The sequence below is a fragment of the Sphaerodactylus townsendi genome, linkage group LG07 (assembly GCF_021028975.2).
Source record: "Sphaerodactylus townsendi isolate TG3544 linkage group LG07, MPM_Stown_v2.3, whole genome shotgun sequence".
In the NCBI taxonomy this organism is placed as follows: domain Eukaryota; kingdom Metazoa; phylum Chordata; class Lepidosauria; order Squamata; family Sphaerodactylidae; genus Sphaerodactylus; species Sphaerodactylus townsendi.
In genome coordinates this window covers 86,649,751-86,669,378 of record NC_059431.1, presented here as the reverse complement: position 1 = coordinate 86,669,378, position 19,628 = coordinate 86,649,751, and the positions used below count along the sequence as shown (strand labels likewise).

The window sequence follows — 19,628 nt, the reverse complement described above, 5'->3', positions numbered from 1 at the left end:
AAAAAGAAATCTTTCTTCACACTTTTAGATAATTTCTGCACAGAGCAAACAGATGGAAACAGAAACATTTACTATCTACTGCACTTTGTTTATGAAAGTTTCCTGCATTATTTGCCTTTGATATCTACTCAACACCTGATCCTAAATAAATAATGACAATTTTTGACAGGTTATGGAGGATTTGGCCTGAAAGACGATTCATTTGGAATACAAATGGAGCCTATTGACTGTTGCCTTAATTTCACAGGCTAGGCCTTACTGCTCCACAAATCCATGACTGAATTTTGGAATCTAACTTCTCCTCCTTCAGAATATATTTGAAAACTCTATTCTTAAAAATATAAAAAGAACATATTTTTGTTTTGTTTGATATTTCCTTAGTAATGCTCCATCCTGTGTGTTTTAATTGCTACTTTACATATCTGTAGTGTCCCTAAGGAGCAGCAGTGGCGTAGTGGTTAAGAGCAGGTGCATTCTAATCTGGAGGAACTGGGTTTGATTCCCCGCTCTGCCGCTTGAGCTGTGGAGGCTTATCTGGGGAATTCAGATTAGCCTGCACACACCCACACATGCCAGCTGGGTGACCTTGGGCTAGTCACAGCTTTTCGGAGCTCTCTCAGGCCCACCCACCTCACAGGGTGTTTGTTGTGAGGGGGGGAAGGGCAAGGAGATTGTAAGCCCCTTTGAGTCTCCTACAGGAGAGAAAGGAGGGATATAAATCCAAACTCCTCCTCCTCCTCCTCCTCCTCCTCCTCTTCTTCTTCTTCAAATGAAAACATAATTTATTGAAAAAAATGAGAACAATGGCCAGTTCATTTTATGATTACACCACTTTGGTTATTCATCTGACAAAGTTCAAGTTGGCCTTAAACACTTCAAACTGAAATATTCATCAACTGGTTTTCCTAAACATGTATTTACAGGGAATTAATTTTGAATCCCAACGTAACTGAATTAGCATTTCTGCTCCTACAGGCCACCTGGCCCCAGAATCAGCACTCTTGGACTTGCTAGTAATCTGTATGAACAATAGGTGGCAAAATCCACGTAGCAAAAAAGGATTCATGGAGCCACATAAGTTTTGTTTTTCTAGCAAAAACTAGAAATGCAATATTGTAACCAGGCTGCACTAAATTTATTTGGATGGAATCTCCCTGATCATATGATCTGCACCCTTTCAATCTAAAACAAAGATAAGCTAGGCACAGCCCAACTCAAATATTATCCAAACCCTAACAAGGGACAGAAGAAGCCTGATATTTATTCAGATGTTTAAAGTCAAGACTATCTGGAAAAAATGACACCTGGCGGAGCCCATGGGACAATTTTCCTCCACCAAGTAAAATTTCCTCCACTTTCAGTTACATATCCAAGAGCTCAATTATGAGCACAAGAAACTCCAATGTGAATGCACTCTACGTTGAATGGAATTACTTTTAGGAGGTATGAAATCTGTACAATTTCAATTTAATATTCCCAATAAGAGACGGTGTTTAAATATAGGTGCAACTATCCCCAAGCACCAAAGGAATTTGTTGCCAGCCATTGCTAGATGTTATGCTACCTTTGATTTCCGATCAAATGTCATCATATGGTTTACTTGTACTTGCCCCTTTCATATGCTTACTTGTGCAGCCGACTGTGAAGCATAGCTCAGAGCAGTGGTGGCGAACCTTTGGCACTCCAGATGTTATGGACTACCATTCCCATCAGCCCCTTCCAGCATGGCCAATTGGCCATGCTGGAATGGGCTGATGGGAATGGTAGTCCATAACATCTGGAGTGCCAAAGGTTCGCCACCACTGGCTCAGAATATACTCCAGGATATGAAAAATTAGGTATTCATTGTCTTTGCTGGTCAAGGGAAGGACAGATGCCACCAGCCAAAGAACAAACACTTTGGATAACATTTTTGTGGTATAAAATTTGGCCACAGCCCAGGTTTTATTGATTACAGGCATAGGAAGCAAGAGCATAGCATAAGGGGCAGATCTTATTGCTGGGCAGCATGCCCACTGAACCCAACACACACCATTCTCCAAGCCAGGTGCTGGGGAATTGGAGCAGTAGTTGATGGGACTCATTTGGGTGCTGACCGCTAGATAGATCTTCCCCTCTACCTGGAGGTATGGGTCCATCGGCAGCCTACCGCCTGGCCATGCAGCATCAAGGTCCTCCCCACCCAAGGCTTCTTATGGGAGCCCTTGTTAACAGGGAGGCAGGCATGCAGGCTCAGCAACTCAGAAAATGGGTTTTCAGTACCAGACTACATATTATTGTAAGACAGAGGGGTATCTAGGGAAAATGTAGTCCCCCCCCCCTCCGGTATGGAAAGTCACCCTCCCCCACCATGACCAAACAATGTTTTTTTGCCCCAGGTCTTGAAGTCAGTGTATGAACCCAGGCGGAAGGAGGAGTGTTGTGACTAAATGGCCGCAGCCTGGGGACATTTGAACCCATGTGTCCCTCTGGGCGGTACACCCCTGTGGTAAGATGCTTAATTAAACTGCTATAAGTTCAGAACAACTTAAGTAGTAACCCTACCTAAGCTAAAGGAATAATCAAATGGTGTACTGATAAAAAGCAAGTAGTAAAATATGGAGCCAATTCATGAAGCAATGTGACTCTTGAAAATTCATTAATGGGAGACATCATTCACAAATGCTTGTTTGAATCCCTAATAATGAATCATGGGAACTTGATGTGTTAGTGCCCATCGCTAAGATTACTTATGTATCAACAAGTTAGTGTTACAAATATATTACAAATATATTATATACTTCTTATTTCTATAAATGCAATTTGAAAATGGACAATCTGTATTGTAGAAGTCTTGCTGACAGGTGATACATTGTTATCTGATAATAATTTATACTCCAACTTTCAATAGTCTTAATTCTTCAATGTTAGCAAGCTAACAGATACATTATATCTAAAACTTGAAATTGATTAGATGGCTAGAAAGCCACCAAATCTACGTAAACATATGTGCTTACTCTACAACTTTTAAAAAACTGATAATGTTTTCATTCATTTGGCTAAAGGGGATATTGTCCTCCCTGACTTTATATAATTTTAAAGTTATGAAGAAATACAAGTCAATTTGAATTAGTTGCAAAAAGTCCTACAAAGTGATTCAGTTTTAGAACACTAGTAAGATTTCTTGTTACATATCTGAAACCTCTCAACAAAGTTGGAAATTATCCATAATGTGTACATTACTTTAAAATGTGGGAAAGATTCAAAAGTGGGCAGCGTCTGTAGTAATTGAAATTATATGTGTAAAATGAAAAGGAAAGGGGAAAAAACTAAGCGGGAAACTAGGCAACTTTTCACCATTGGCTACAGAAACTTCCAAAAGTGGTTCTGTTTTCATTCTTGCCAGTTCTGTTTGCGAGGGACTTTGTGATTGTGTGCCTATGCATTTCAACTTACCTTTACCGGCCTAATTTTCAACCAGTCCTTCAATTAAAGTTAGTACAATGACTGCACATAAAACAAACATGCAATAATTAGTGTGGATGGTCCTTAATTTAAAGGATGTTAAACAGCTTGTAGACATCTGGTAGCAAGTCGAAATGGGTCATTCAAAATTTATCTAACTAAATTACAGAGAAAAAAATGTTTCTCCTCCTGGGCTGGCATGTCACAGGATAACTAAACCAACTTTGTAGGCTTGCCTGGGAATCCTTAGCTGTCAGTGGTGAATATGCAAAAGGCCAGCAAATTAAATCAACCTGCCAAACTGTCAATTTCAAGCCTCATGACTGCATGAAAATAGCATCACTGGAAGAAATCAAGCATTGCCTTCTTTTGGGTTTCCTGGCACCTATTCAAATACTCATGCAGTTGTGGCTAATTTTGCATGCAAATTTCAGTCAATAAACTCAGAACAAGACCTCCCAAGATATTTCAAAGGCTCTGACAGTATTTTTTCTGAATACCAAATCGACAGTAGTTGAAATTCAATCTCTATTTGCTAGTGCTTTACATATGCACAGTGTCCCCCTCTACAGAGCGAAGTTAATGAGAGCCGTACCTGCTTTCACTCATATCCTCCCAGCCGTCCTTACTGAAGTTCTCAAATACACCACTCATAACCTTGATGGACTGATTGAGGAAAGACTGGTGACGTTTCACTGAGCTCTTTTTCTTCTCTGTTTTCCACATTACTTTGGAGCTTGCACTCTTACATCTACATGGCCCACAGGTTGCCTCCACTGTGGCCAAAGTACCCATCATCCTTGCTTTGTCCAAGGAAGTCTGCAATTGCCTCACTTGACTCAGCAGATCCTTATTTTCATTTCTCAATGTGTTGGTTTCTGCCACTTGTCTCTTCAGAGAGGTGACCTCTCCCTCCAGCCCATCTATCATTAATTGAAGCTCTGCTTTGTCCTGCTTTATTTCTTTGATCTTTTGCAGTAGTTTCTCCACCTCCCTCTCTCTGGTGTCTGCTCCTTCTCTGTGCTGCTGAAGAGTTGCTTTCAGATCATTGTTATCCTTCATTAACCCTTTGTTAACTTCAATCAGTTGCCTTGATTCTTTCTCAAATGCTTTCAGCCTTCTTTCCAATTGGCAAACCTAAAACAGAACAGCCCCCCAAAACCCCCAACAAATTTAACCTTTCAGATTACAGCCAATCTCCCCCTAATGTTCTAATGTCATATATGCTTTATGAACATAAATGTGTTCTGAGTACAAGGACAAAAGCTGTTTCAAGTGCCTAATTGAAAAATAATTTCAAGGTATTGTAGATGAACACATTTGAACTGCAATAACACATCTGTTGAGCAAAGGGCAGATGGTAAAATAAGTTAGAAATTCTTGACAAAGTGACATAGTGAAAAGTGTGCTGATGAAATGAAACAATATATGCCAAACCAAGGAATATGGATTCAATGAGATATTAATCATACAATCATATTACATTTTACCAAGCTAATTGGTGATATATCTTTGGATTTGTGGAGATGGACAACTTTAAACTTGTCTTTATGAGGCAATATAAATACACTGAAAATGAATATTATACCTAGGATTATTTATATTTCACATGCTATTACTTTCTATATACCTTGAAGATATATTCATAAAATTAATACTTTGTTTTGGAAATTTATGTGGGGTTCCTTAGATTTCTTTAAAGAGAAATCTCCATTCAATGAAGGATGATTTGGTTTATTTGATCTTAGTTTATACCATCAGGCATATTTGTTAACTTGTAATAGTTATTGGGACAGCCCTTTGCAGTTGAACTATCTGCCTTGGGCTCTTTTGGAGTCCTTTTGTCTAGTGTCCCTTTCTAAGTGAAATGCATTAAGGTCTATTTTTGCTATAGTGGATCCCATTCCTCCTGCAGTTCCTGCAACTATAGAACAATGGTGTTTATGTTATGACAATAACGAATTTTCACATGATGAATTAACATTATGGTCCGATCCAGATCTAAAACTTGGGAAGAAATCTTTTTTTATGGAAAGCTAAGAACAATGGTGTGATTTTTACATTGGACCACTCAATAGATTATGATTAGTAGTTTTTGTCATTTTCTCAGCTAAATTGTGGTGGGTTTTCCGGGCTGTGTGGCCGTGGTCTGGTGGACCACAGCCCGGAAAACCCACCACAACCAGTTGAATCTGGCCATGAAATCCTTTGACTATACATTCTCAGCTAAGGTCGGGATATGACTTATCACTTTTTGTAGAAAGGCAACAGTTACAAGTGCAACATTTGTTGGTATTTAAATATGGCTCTTCAGCATTAGGTCTCAGTGTCCTCTTTGCTCCTGGAAACTAACTGAATCAAGACAAACCCCCCCCCCCTACAATATTTGTTCATAAATATTTGATGTCAGTTAATAAATATGACATGCAGAGTCTTCGGAATTAATGAAATATGGAACTAAATTGCACTTACTAAAACAATGAGATACAACCTTGAAATGTGTACCTGCTCTCTCCATGGATCTTAAGTTGAGAAATGTTTAGCAAAAATGTATGTTTAGGATACACTGAACATCACAGTGTCTCTATGGCAAAGGATTGAGTACAGCATCTAATTGTTGGCATTGTAACTCACAGGATGTATCCCTAAAATATATGCTTCGGGTGTGTCAAATCATTTGGTTTTTCTGGGAAGAAATTACTCATATCAACTATATATTAGAATGTCCACTAGTTTTTGAGAATGCTTATGAACTTTTAAACTGCCTGCCCACCTTGGAGACTAACTGATGGTCAACAAAAATGGACCCTCTATGCCATAATTACAGTTAAAAGTCTTGTATTGCAACACTGGAAAGATAAAAGCCTATGTTCAGTAAATCAAGGACAGAGGGCCTTAGAAATCTATCAATATTTGAACGTATGGCATGTGGGTAGCAATTGTCTATGGACTTATTTTTAGATATAGTTGAAAACCATGTATAGAAACTTAAGTGTAACTCTACCACCAGGTTTTTTTACTTCTGTCCTTACTGTCAATATTTCTTTTAAAAAGAAACTTATTTAATTGCTAGATTTTAATTTTTTTTCTTGTTCTTTTTTCCATTTTTTAAAAATAGAGCTACATTTTTCTTTTTTTAATAGAGCATTTTTCAATAGACATTGTTTCAGTCATGTTGATGCAGATACCTATAAACAGTTTTTCCCCAGTGTTTTCCAATGAATTCAGTGGCGTAATGTCCATTGGGCAATGTGGGCAGCTACCCAGGGCTCAGGAATTTTGCAGGGCATGCTCCTGCATTTTTGTTTTTGGGTTTTTCCCACATTTCGGCCTGCAGGGGGTGCATTTTTAGAGAGATCGGCACCAGAATTTCAGTGACAATCCTGATGATGTCTCCCAAGTTTGGTGCAGTTTGGTTCAGGGGGTCCAAAGTTATGGACCCCCAAACGGGTTGCCCCTATCCCCCATTGTTTCCAAAGGGGCAGCCTCTATCTTCTATTAGCTCCCATTGAAAACAGTGGGGGATGGGGCACCCCTTTTGGGAGTCCATTACCTTTGCCCCCCCTGAACCAAACTTCACCAAACTTGGGGGGTGTCCTCTGGACAGTCTCCTGAAGATACCCTGAAATGTTGGTGTCACTAGCTTTAAAAATGCTGTTTTTTGTGGAACCCAGCAGGCTTCATGTGCTGGAGCAATGATACCCTGAAATTTTGGTGCCAATATCTCTAAAAATACGCCCCTGCAGGCCGAAATGCGAAAAAACACCAAAAAAATAAAAACACTTCCGAGAATCTCAGATGTTACCGCAAGTTCGTATTGTGCAGAGTTCGGAAGGGGTGGGCTCGGGCCCTTGGCCTTCCAAGTGCCTCCGAACCGGCTCAGCTTGGTCTGATCCACAGATGCCAAGCCGAACTGCCAAGCCTTGCAGCCTGTACTCCGCCTCTTATCAGCCCTGCTGTGTCCTCAGATGGATCTTTGTGGGGTGGCAGGACTAGCAGACTGCACTGACTGTGCAGCTCTCTCCTGGATGCCGCCTCCCCCCACCCCCCGCATCTCATGCCCTTTCGCCAGTAAGGGAGGGCACCTAAGTTCAGCCGGCAGGGAGTGGGGAAGTAACAAGCCACCAGGGAAGGAGGACGGGGGAGCTCCGCTTCCTTCCGCCACCCATGGGGGGGGCATCAAACTCAGGTTTTGCCCAGGGCTACAGTTTTGTTCGTTACGCCCCTGAATGAATTCCATATAGAAATCAAACTACCAGCAAGAACAAAAGCATACTTTTACATAGTCTGTTCATTTGCAGCACAGGTCAATATATGACACCTCTTGATACTTAATGGTTTTATGGAATCTGCCTGATTAGCACTTAAGTGGTAGATGACTTATAAAACCCTGGATAAGTCCCATTGATCTGACCATCAAACCAGTACTTTGGTACATGTTCACAATGAGGTGTTTTTCTCAAAACAAAAGACAGATTTTGGCTATGAAAAAAGAGTCTATAATTTGGGAAGCAGAGCCTGGAAATAATGTTGTTAATGCAAAAGAAATGCAGAACATCAAGGTGGCTCATTGGCATATATGACAGCAGCAGCAAGAACATTATATGTGCAGAAATGGAAAATTCCAACAATCCCTACAATTGAAGAATGGTGGGTGAAGGTACTAAAGCTGGCTAAGATGGCCAAGTTAACTTTGCTACTTAAAGAAAATAACTTAAGTACGTTCATGGACAATTGGAACCCCTTGATAGAATATCTAGATAAAACAGAAAAAAAATTGATAACTAGTGGTTTCGAATATAACGGATTGTTAAATTAAGATCTCAATAGAGAAATGTGAGATTTTTAAAATACTAATAATGCTAAAGATTTCATTTCATTTCATTTCATTTGGATATGTGATGGCCAAGTGCTGAAAGTGTAAGATTTAAGGGTTAATATTCACTGTAGGAGAAACTGGAAGTCTCTATGACTTTTTCATTTGATGAATTTATATATTTGTGCATGCTTTATATTTCTGTAAACACGTCATATACTATCGAAATCATTAATCACATTTCAACAAACTGTGTTCCATACTTTTACATATTATTTATTAATGGCTTTGAAATGATTGTATGAACCTGCACTAGGACCCAAGTGGAACATTCCAGAACACAGTTCATCCAGGAAATGGTGGATGAATTCACAAATATCCTGTCGTCTTTATCCTGAACAAGGTATAGCTACTACCCTGCCACCATCCAACTGTTGACCTTTGATGAAGACAACAACACATCACCTTCTCATGAGCCTAGCCAATACTTACTATCCCTCTGTGTCCCTGCTGATGTACAGGCTTGCCTATCCGGTAGCCTACATTATAAACTCCTTCCTGTTGAAGACATTTGTTGCCTCGGTTTTGAAGGAGAAATTCTTCTTTATTTAAGTGGAAAACTCAATCATTTATAGTAGTTGAAAGGAAACAATGCAGGTCTTCAGGGTTTATACCTTAAGGTTTCCTTATAACACCTTACATCCATAGGGGTAGAAAATTATAGTGTACCTGGCAAGCAAAATTACTTGCATGATAGGTGTGACATCCTCTACTGTAGCTCTCAAATTATTTCAATTACTCACTCTACCTTAAGATAAATGAATGTGAGCATTTCCTGTTCTGTGTTATTATTTTAACATGATGTTTGTCATTCAGTAATAACGAGATGACAGCCTTCATTACCTGACCATATGGCAAGTGTTAGAAGTATACGCAATCAAATCATCTGCTGTAAATTACCACATTTCCTACAAGCTAATTCACAAATACAAGATAAATTGACATAGCCATAGTGTTATTAAGTAACATGGTCTCGTATATCTAATTTCAGCATAGTTCCAAAATTTCAGAAACTTGATAAATAAGTTACCGATAGGAGAAGAATTTTTTTTTTTGCGGGTGTGGTGGAGGTAAAGCCTATTCCCTTGGAGGTAAAGCATATTCCCTTTAGTGAACAGCTGTTAACAAACCAAACTACTTAAGAAAACAGGAAATGTATTCAAAACTGGAATAGTTTGTTAAGTGCACTGTGGAAAATGACAACTGCTGTTTCACAACTCCAGAGTTTCCCAAACTTCTGCTAGCTAAAACACACTACATACTAAACACATAGAGTCAAAAAGTTTATACTTAAAACTGAAAGGTAAGAATTCCTTGCTGTCAAAGGAGTTCAGCTACATCTCTCTGTAGAGTCACTAATATGGGTGTGCCTTCTTTGGAGGGAGGCAAAACCAGAACAAAAACTCTTGCAGTAATGCAATAAGCAGTCATTCTGAGGGAAAATAGTCTACTGTTTTTCTATGAGTAATTAAATGACCCAGTCATACCCTCTACAGAAATTAGTTAGAATTACCTCATTCCAGGGGAAGCTGATTGGGACAAGCAATAAATCACCAAGAGAGCGGTCCTAAGCAGGCTTTCTCAGAAGTAAGTGCAATCTTATTCAGTAACATCAGTCCCAGAAATTAGAATTTCAGCTGCAGAGATGTAGCAGGGAGTTTCTGTGGGGCCTGGCTCTTTGGTCTCTTACAAGGCTTTATTACGGGCAAGCACATAGGGGCTAAGCAACAAATCAGGAAGCCTCTACCTTGAATTTCAGCCCTGCCATAAATTCAACAGATGGTTCTAATCTAATAGATAGCCACAGCTCTTGTGCTTCAGTTCCCATCTGTCATTTGACAGGCTCACCAACCTTACAGGGTTGTTAGATTTACAAAAGGCAATAGATGTGAGGCACAATACAAATGTTAAACATTATTCTCATTTATTCTTCATGCCACATCAGCAGTGCTCTCATGACCTATATGGTTCAGCATTATCATAAGCATACCATACAGGTGTTAAACTAATGAGACTGTTAAACATGCTGTGATAATACACATTTACGCATACAACTGAATATTGAAAAAATCATTAGATTTACCAGCAGAAAAAATACCAGAGTTGTATTTGTTCGACCAAACCGAAGATTACAAAAAGAACACGCTAAAACTGTACAGAACATACGCTTTAATCTACATCTAGATAATTTCTAAATGTGTTTTATTCTCTTTAACTGTATCGTTAATATTCTTTGACCCTGCAAGAGACATAAATGTATATTTTTCATGAGCATTGATTTCTGACACAATTTTGGCAGACTTTTTTTTTGAATTATGAGAGATAATTAAAAAAAAAGAACATATGGCTTACATCAATCAGTTCTGTCTTTTAACATATGATCCCTTATACTGAAATTGAGATTTAGCTTGCTGGGCTCAATATCTTACAGATTAGGGTACCTTCTGTAATGTCTGCGCTGATATTTCTTTCACATTCTTCTTTGGCGTACTGCTCGTGACCTCATCTTCCTCACCGAGTCTAAAGAGCAGATCTGGTAGGGGAATAAATAATATATTGTGACACTTAATATCTGAGTAAAACAATATTAAGTCATTTTAAGGAAATGGGTTCATCAGTTTCCCAATTGTAAATAACGTGGTTTATTTTCTTGTCAAGCTGTTTGGTCAGTCTAAAAAGACTGACCTCTTTTCAAAGCCTTACAGTACATAATTATTACTCGTCGTAACGCCAGGCTGTTTTATTCCTCACTACAAGATTTTCAAAGGTACAATAGATCTATAGGTTAAAGATGCTATACTTTTATTTCCATCTTCACTTTCCCCCCTGCGCCTTAAAAGGCGAATTTGCTGTCTTTTTATCTACACAGTCACTAGAAGTTTTGTTCTCTGGGTTCTTATCCCCTGCCAGGAGGATCAGAGTGATTGGTGAACAAAGCAAATAGTAACAGAATTAGGGTGGACAGAACTTTAAACTCCCTTTTTTAAAAGGTGAAAGATCAAGTACTTTACAGAATAAGTCACAGATGTCATTCTAGTGTAATGTTGAAGATTCATAGTAATTAGAAACTCAAACAGCCGACCGGTGACCCAGTGCTCTACGCAGCACGCTGAAAAGCATCTGATACATACACTAGATGGTACCCCTAGGCTGCTCCTCCTCATCACTCTAATCCAAAACTTGAGCATCTAAAAAACTTGTTATTAGCGTTGACTGTCCACAGTATGTTTTCATGCATGCAGTCAGTCAAGACAGCCCACGTTCACACTATATCAGGTGCCAAACTATTTGTGTAAGAGTGGTTCCAGCTATTTTTATCAAACTGTCACAACATCTCTCTCTCTCTCTCTCTCTGTGTATCGTTTACAACCACATGCTGAAGTCATTCAGCGCCACATGAGGAACCACACAAGCAGCATGCCTCATGAACCATTGCTTGATGATGGCCACATCAAATGATGGCTTACATGTGTGAATGGGCCATCAGAGAGACAAATATGTCAGACCAGTCTTTTATATATCCTCCCATCATTTCAAACGAAATGCTTTTTAAATGAAGTCAGTTCATACATTTTGCTGCCAGTTATCAAGTATACATTAATCAAGGGTAGAGAAATCAAATGATATATGTGCTTGTGTCACCGTTGTGCTTTCAAGCAACGACCAGACAGCTGATTGCATTTGAACCAGATATTAAGCATGTCATACAAAGAAAGGGAATTGTAGGAAAACTGCTCAAATGCTTTAAAACTATTTTTTTAAAGCTAGGCAAAGACATGCATCCTCAGAGAATATTATCTGCTGTGCACAGTAAAGGTTTGCTTCAGAAATATAATTCAAAACTACAAGTGGGCATGGCAGGTCAGTAAAGAGCTCTTGATTCACAAACAAAGCAAAAGGAGAAGAAATGCACACCACCCTCTGTAGGGTAACAATCCTCTTGGCATAAACAGGACTAACAAGTTTGTTAGAGTGAATTAGACCTTTCTTTTGTCTTTGGAATGTGTCATGGCTAATTAAAACTCCTGTATTCATGGAATAAATGGAGCACTGCTGTAAGATAATAAAAGCTGAAAAGCGTAAAACTGTGCAACTGGGGAATATGTACCTTTACCTTGATAATAATTCCTTCACTCCCATGTTAGTTCCAAAAACAGTCCCTAAGCACAGTGGAACTGCATACATTTTCTACTTTCTTTAATAAACTTGTAGTGGTAATTCATAGCTTCATTTCAACTTTTTCTAAATATTTACTCATTTTAATGTCAACTGTAGCATAAATGTCAACATTTACTTCTGAAAGTTTTTTTAAAAGCTTAATACTAAACTGATCAAAGCACTCAATGTTAATCTTAGAACATAATCAGATATATTAATTGGAACACTGGCTATCTAGCCAAGTGTCAGGACAACACAGGCAGACTTTCTTCACATTCTCTCCCCCTAGCTCAGTGGTTCTCAACCTGTGGGTCGCAACCCCTTTGGAGGTCGAATGACCCTTTCACAGGGGTCGCCTAAGATTCTCTGCATCAGTGTTCTCCATCTGTAAAATGGATAAATGTTAGGGTTGGGGGTCACCACAACCTGAGGAACTGTATTAAAGGGTCGTGGCATTAGGAAGGTTGAGAGCCACTGCCCTAGCTTTTCTTTTGACCCCTAGAAAGGTACCGTATATACTCATGTATAAGTTGAATTTTTCAGTACATTTTTAATGCTGAAAAAGCTCCCCTCGACTTATATGCGGGTCATTAAAAATTTTTTTGTGTTTTTACTTTGCCGGCCAGCAGGGGGCACAGTTTTTATGCTAGAGACACCAAAATTTCAGGGTACCCTCAGGAGACTCTCCTGATGATACCAGCCATGTTTGGTAAAGTTTGGTTCAGGGGGTCCAAAGTTATGGACCCCCAAAGGAGGTGCCCCCATTCCCCATTGTTTTCAATGGGAGCTATTAGTAGATGGGGCTACCCTTTTGAGGGTCCATAACTTTGGACCCTCTGAACCAAACTTCACCAAAGCTGGCTGGTCTCATCAGGAGAGTCTCTTTATGATACCAGCCAGGTTTGGTGAAGTTTGGGTCAGGGGATCCAAAGTTATTGACCCCCAAAGGGGATGCCCCATACCCCATTGTTTACAATGGAAGCTAATAGTAGATTTTTCATTTCTGATAATATCCCTCTTAAAATCTAAGTTGGGTTACATTTGGACATACAGATGATGATGAGGAATCCAGTTTTGAAGGATTTTAACTCTTGTGTTTTAGCTTGGTTGCTGGTTGAGCTAAGGTTTTTGTACTTTTAAAGTTATTGTTGATACCATATTGTTCTTGTTGACCCTCTTTTCCACTTACAGAGCTAGTTTACTGTTTTTCTATTAAATAAATATTTAAAAACATTTAACCTACTGATGCCTCAATTGATGCTGCATTTCCCACCCTCGACTTATACGTGAGTCAATAAGTTTTCCCAGTTTTTTGTGGTAAAATTAGGTGCCTCGACTTATATGCGGGTCGACTTATACATGAGTATATACGGTAATTGGTATTTTTAGGACCAGTATGAAAAAATGATATGTAGATTAACAGAGGTGTAGCTCCAAGGGGGCGGATGGGGGGGGAATGCAACGCACCAGGCATGTGCCCCTGTGGGGGTGGGGTGAGGGCGTTGCGGGGGTGTTCTGGGGGCATGGCAGGAGTGTTCTGGGGTGGGTGCATTATGGGCGGGGGCAGAGGACGCACCAGTGCACCAGGTTCTTTCCCCCCTTGCTACACCTCTGCAGATTAAAGGGCTGCAGTAAGGAGGGAGCAAAAATCCATGATGGCTAGAAGTTGGCTATCATCTGCGAGCAGTTGGCTGGATATAATTCACTGAGTTGGATCCAGTGCAGGAACTGCACAAAGACTGTAGATTGTTTTCAGTGTGAATAAACACAAAGTGGATCTGATCCAACAATCTGTCAGCAAAAGACACAATTGATCACAGATATTCTCTGCTTTGAGTTACCAGGCCCCCACAAGGGGTGGGGATTCCCAGCTTTGGGCCCCCTCTACTGACGCTGTTCAGACAGTTGACAGGGTCTTACAAGCCCTAACTTGAGACCTCAGTCTAATCACCATTGGCACATTGACATCACTTTTGGAAGTGACATCATCAGGTTGCAAACGACATCAGAGACATTCTGGTATTTGGGCAAAACCCAAACATTTGGGTATTTGGGGAGAGGAAGGGAAAGGAGCTTGTAAGCCACCTTGAGTCTCCTTACAGGAGAGAAAGGTGGAGTATAAATCCAAACTCCTATTCCTATTTAATTGTCAATGCTGACAATTACTGAGACAGAGTATCATTTTGAAAGGAAATACAGTGGAACCTCAGTTTTTGCCGCTAATCCATCTGGCGACAGGCAGCGAAAACCAAAAACGGCGTACTCTGAGGTGTGCTGTTTGCGCATGCACAATGCCGTTCGCACATGTGCAATGCAAACGGTGCACCTGAGATATTCAAAAGTTGCCTTGGAAGCCGAGGTGACCGCCAATCTCCAAGTCAACCAAGCGGCCAGGGGGCGACCGGTGAAGACGAAAACCGTCGATCTCTGAGGGCAACAAACACCGAGGTTTGACGGTAATGACTTATTTTTCACAGAGATAAACTTAATTTCAACAACAAATTAAAAAAGCACTCGAAAGTTTATTCCTGAAGTCACTGGCATAATAAACACACAGAACTTGCTGTATGTTAAAGTGAGCTATCATACATGATATGTTGGTTCACTGGTTGATTGCCATGCCAATCCTTCAGACCATCATGCCTTTGTAAGTGATTCTGCTATTGCTCCTTTGTAGGTAGGAGATCAAGCAAGAGTTTGCTGTCTCAGCTAATAAAAATGTATGAAGGGCTCCATAAATGTATAAACTATGGATTGAGCTCTAAATGAAAACAAACTGGCTTAATGGCCAAATTGAGCCTACCTTCTCTTTCTTGCTGCAGGCACAGATTCAGTTCTTGTATTTTAGCTTTATCTCTAGATACACATACTTTCATCTGATCCAATTCTTCTTCTAAATCGAGCCTAGATCAAAATATAAAGAATTGGCATACTAGTGTGGATTTTTTTTTAAAAAAAGAATCAGTCAAATAGACATAACCTATGCAAAATATGCAATTAATAAGAACCATGGAATTATTGATAGTGAAATTTTATACTAATTTCAGGAATAGTATAATTATTTTACAGGAATAGTATAATTATTTCATAAATAATGCAAGCAATTGTGCACATGTATCAGCTAACAAGAAAATTCTATAATTTAACAAACATTCGTGTAAAGTTTCAGAACACTTAAAATCAGGAATCAAATCAGAACCGATAGGGTTACTGAAGAAAAAATGGGTCAGCTACCTGAAAACAGAGTACATTGTTATCGCAAACGTTGCAGCTTCTACTGAAGACTTTCTAAATTAATACAATAGATACCTACTATAATATCATGTGTTTAAGCTTAAGCATTTGCTCACTAATAGATTTGATGGGAAAGGAAACAATGATTTACAGACACAGTTGGCTCTGCTAGTTAAGAAGACTGCAGCACTCATAAATATCTGAAAACCTACAGAGATTTCCATTTTCATTCAATCAGCATTTCAACTACATAAAAGTTTTTTAATACTGTTAACCAGTCAGATGCCCACAAACCAGTCACATTAAATTATTAGGTTAACTATCAATGTTTGCTTCATCACTACACTTCCATTCGTACACAACATATTAATTAAATCACAGTAATATATACAGGTGGTGTGATTCATAAGAATAAGAATTTTGAATTACATTCCACTGTTTTAACTTTTAATAAACACAGCAGAAGCAAATATTTTACATCAAGTTTCCCGGTGTAATAACTCATCATACACAACTACAGCCAATCATTTTCACTAAAGTTCCTTAACTTTTCACCATTTAAAAAGAGATGCACAAACTGAAAATACCATGAGAAATCCAGCTGGAAAGGGTCTATACATATGCAAAGTGATGATTTATGTTGGTACCAAATTTTGATTCAATGGGAAATTAAAATTAAAATTTCTCCTTGCATTTGTTAAACACCCGCTATTATACAAGTACAAAGCTTTTATCAGTGCATTACAATAAAACTGGATCTAGGGGGGGCAAGAGGGACAGGTGCCTTGGGCAAAGAGGAGGCAGCGGCAGGAGTTGCGGGAGGCTCAGTTGCCTGGAAGAGATTATTCATTCTGCAGCTCGTGCAACCATTTCCCCAATAAGGCTGCTGCTAGTTTGTACGGGAAGCTCAACTACATGAAAGAGATGGCTTGTTCTGCAGTGTATGTGCTTCATTCTCTTAATTAGGCTGCTGCAAGCAATACTTAGAAAAGGCAAATAAAAGATAACTTAGGAAAAGCAAGACACAGAAAGCTCCACCAAATGTGGAGGGGGCAAAAGTGCCTCATCCACAGACCAATCAGCCCCCCCCCCCCATCTACAAATCCAAATAATAAATAAATAAAATAAAAATAAATTGGGCTGTGATTTAAAAAGTTCCTTAGAAAATTATTAATGAATGTGGAGGGGGGGGGAAGTGCCCCATGCACAGACCAATCACCCCACCCCCATCCAAATTGGGCTGTGATTCACAAAGTTTCTTAGAAAATTATTAGTGACTGGAACCCATGCTATAGCTTGGTGAAACTAAGGCCCTTTCTGCACCGCAACAGTGCAGGGGTGCGTCAGCATAAAAGACACCGATGCACCCCCCGGGACCGTTCGCATGGATGGTCCCGGGAGGGCAGCAGGCAGCAGCGCAGCCTTCGCACAGACTGTGCAGTCCCTGAAAGCTTACCTCATCCCCTGGCCTCCGGCTTGTCGCAGAGGCCAGGGGACACGCCCCCACAGGCTGGAGCGAGGGCTCTAGAGTCGCAGGCCAGGGGGGCGTGTCCCCTGGCCTCTGCGACAAGCCGAAAGCCAGGAGACGAGGTAAGCTTTCAGGGATGGTGCGGGGGACATGGCGCCTTCCAGCAGCTGCAGTTCACATGGCAGCGTTTGGAAGCCGCTGTTTCCGGAAAACCTAGCTCGGGGAGCGAGGTTGGGAAACAGCGGCTTCGCGCCACTGGGGGGGAGCGAGGGTGGCGCTGCTGCAATGCAGCAGCACCCCCCATGCGAAAAGCTCCCTAGGGACGGTGTTTTTGCCGTCCCTAGGGTGCTGTTTTTGGCCCGTGCAGAAAGGGCCTAGGATCCTGTACAGAATTTTACATCATTTAATGTGTCATGTTAATATTTACGCTTGCTTCAGGTCTGTTTTTAGACTTCTGATTGGTTCTACAGCCCTAATCCTATTGCATTATTTATTGTCCCATCTTGCTGATTGTATTCTCTCTGGCCTCTTCTGCACATGCAGAATAATGCACTTTCAATCCACTTTTACAATTGTTTGCAAGTGGATTTTGCTATTCCACACAGTAAAATCCAGCTGAAAGTGGATTGAAAGTGCATTATTCTGCATGTGCGGAAGGAGCCTCTGTGTGTAATCTGCTTTGAGTCCAAGTGAGAAAGGCAGACTACAAGTAACATAAATAAATAAATTTTAAAATAATAGTGTTCCTTTCAAGAACACTATACACTGTACAACTGAATATCAAAAAGTCAAGCAGGTTACATGAAGTTAAATATAATTCTGATGGAAATTTTGCAATCAGTAAAGATTGAACCACAGATTGCAATAATAGATTCCAGCCGCAAGAATGAAGTAGGAATGTTCTCTTTGAAACTCCTACTGGGGCCCCTTCCACACACGCAGAATAATGCACTTACAATCTACTTTCACAATTGTTTGCAAGTGGATTTTGCTATTCCACACAGCTGCAAAGTGCATTGAAAATGGATTGAAAGTGCATTATTCTGCATGTGCGGAAGGGGCCTATGTCTACACCATGAACACTGAATTGATTGGCAGAACTTGAAGAGAAGAAAGAAGGATACATTTTATAACTCTGATGTATCTTCAGCATAACTGTGGTATAATTTGTTTCTGAGAAAAAAAATATTAAAGATAATTTTTTCTCAGAAACAAATTATACCACAGTTATGACTAATAAGTTATGACTAATAAGATCAATTATGTGATTAAATCATTCTTCCGCTAGCTAGGTGTACTCATGAAAAACAGAAGTGTTTGACACTTCAGCCAAGAAAGGAATGTCTGAAGTAACTCCAACTCTCCGTAAACTCCATAATGAATATATACTCACAATTTTTTAAAGGAAGGTCTGTGGAAGATGGTTCTGCTTCTTCATTGGAAAACCAACATAGCTATCATTCCAGATACGAATATATATATATATCCCTGTTCACGTGTTACAGTATATCTATATGCTCACTTTATTAGGGACCAGAACTTGGATAAATTTGGGGTCTAAATCACACAGGCCACTGTATATGTGTTGAATGTGACATGAGAATTACTCAGATGTTATAAGGGGGTTATATTATATGCTGCTAAATTTGACATGTAGTCCAATCCAAAATACAAACATTATATGACACAGGACAAGCCATGATGCCAAGCATAGGCAAGCTCAAGTTGAATTCTGCTTTCTTTCTCCCATCCCATGGTTGGCTGTTCCCCTGCATCCGACTTGTCAATAAATTGATATTGCAGGGGAACCTTCACAGTGAATTATTGCTTACGATATTTAATGTTACATCTGGCTTTAGCCTCAAGTTGCAGTTGATGGCATCTAAACCGTTTGCATTTCAAATACCTTGCATTTTCCTCAGCATTACAGTTCAAATGGATCTTCTTAACAGATTAGTTATAGTTAATTTACGGAACGAGAAAAGAATTCCAAATTCCAAAATACCATAAAACACAGTAATTATCCTTATGAAGACTTCATATGGGAAAATAATAACAGATCAACCAATTATTATGACCTTAGGCAACACAATAGACTACACATAATATCCAGAGGCATTTATGTCAGGTCCTATATGCAAGAGAATTTCAGGACAGATATAACTGTAAAAAGATCCAACAGGAAATTTGTAAGATCATTTCTCAGAAATATGATTTCTCTATGATCAGTCTGTACATACTGGAGCTTATTACAGATACCTTTTTGCCACAATTTGGTATTGTTTGCTCAGGTGGCAACTTCTCAAAGGGTTATGGCACACATAAAATATCTTGTGAATACAACAAAAACATAAAATATAGACCACAAAAAGTCAAGCATTACAAACATGTACATCAAATAAACAGATTCCTCAGGGCATCTGTGGTGGGTTTTCCGGGCTGTGTGGC

At 39.6% G+C, this 19,628-nt stretch overlaps 1 protein-coding gene across 7 annotated transcripts in view; it reads right to left on the bottom strand.

Moving 5' to 3' along the window:
• CNTLN (centlein) overlaps positions 1-19,628 on the bottom strand; it is a 221,399-nt gene that overhangs the window by 73,399 nt on the left and 128,372 nt on the right. For all 7 annotated transcript variants that reach the window (XM_048504012.1, XM_048504015.1, XM_048504014.1 and 4 more), the window contains 3 exons: positions 15,282-15,382; positions 10,762-10,853; positions 4,040-4,581 (listed from right to left, as the gene is read on the bottom strand). In XM_048504012.1, coding sequence (XP_048359969.1) covers positions 4,040-4,581; positions 10,762-10,853; positions 15,282-15,382 — 735 coding nt within the window. The remainder of the gene's footprint in view (positions 1-4,039; positions 4,582-10,761; positions 10,854-15,281; positions 15,383-19,628) is intronic.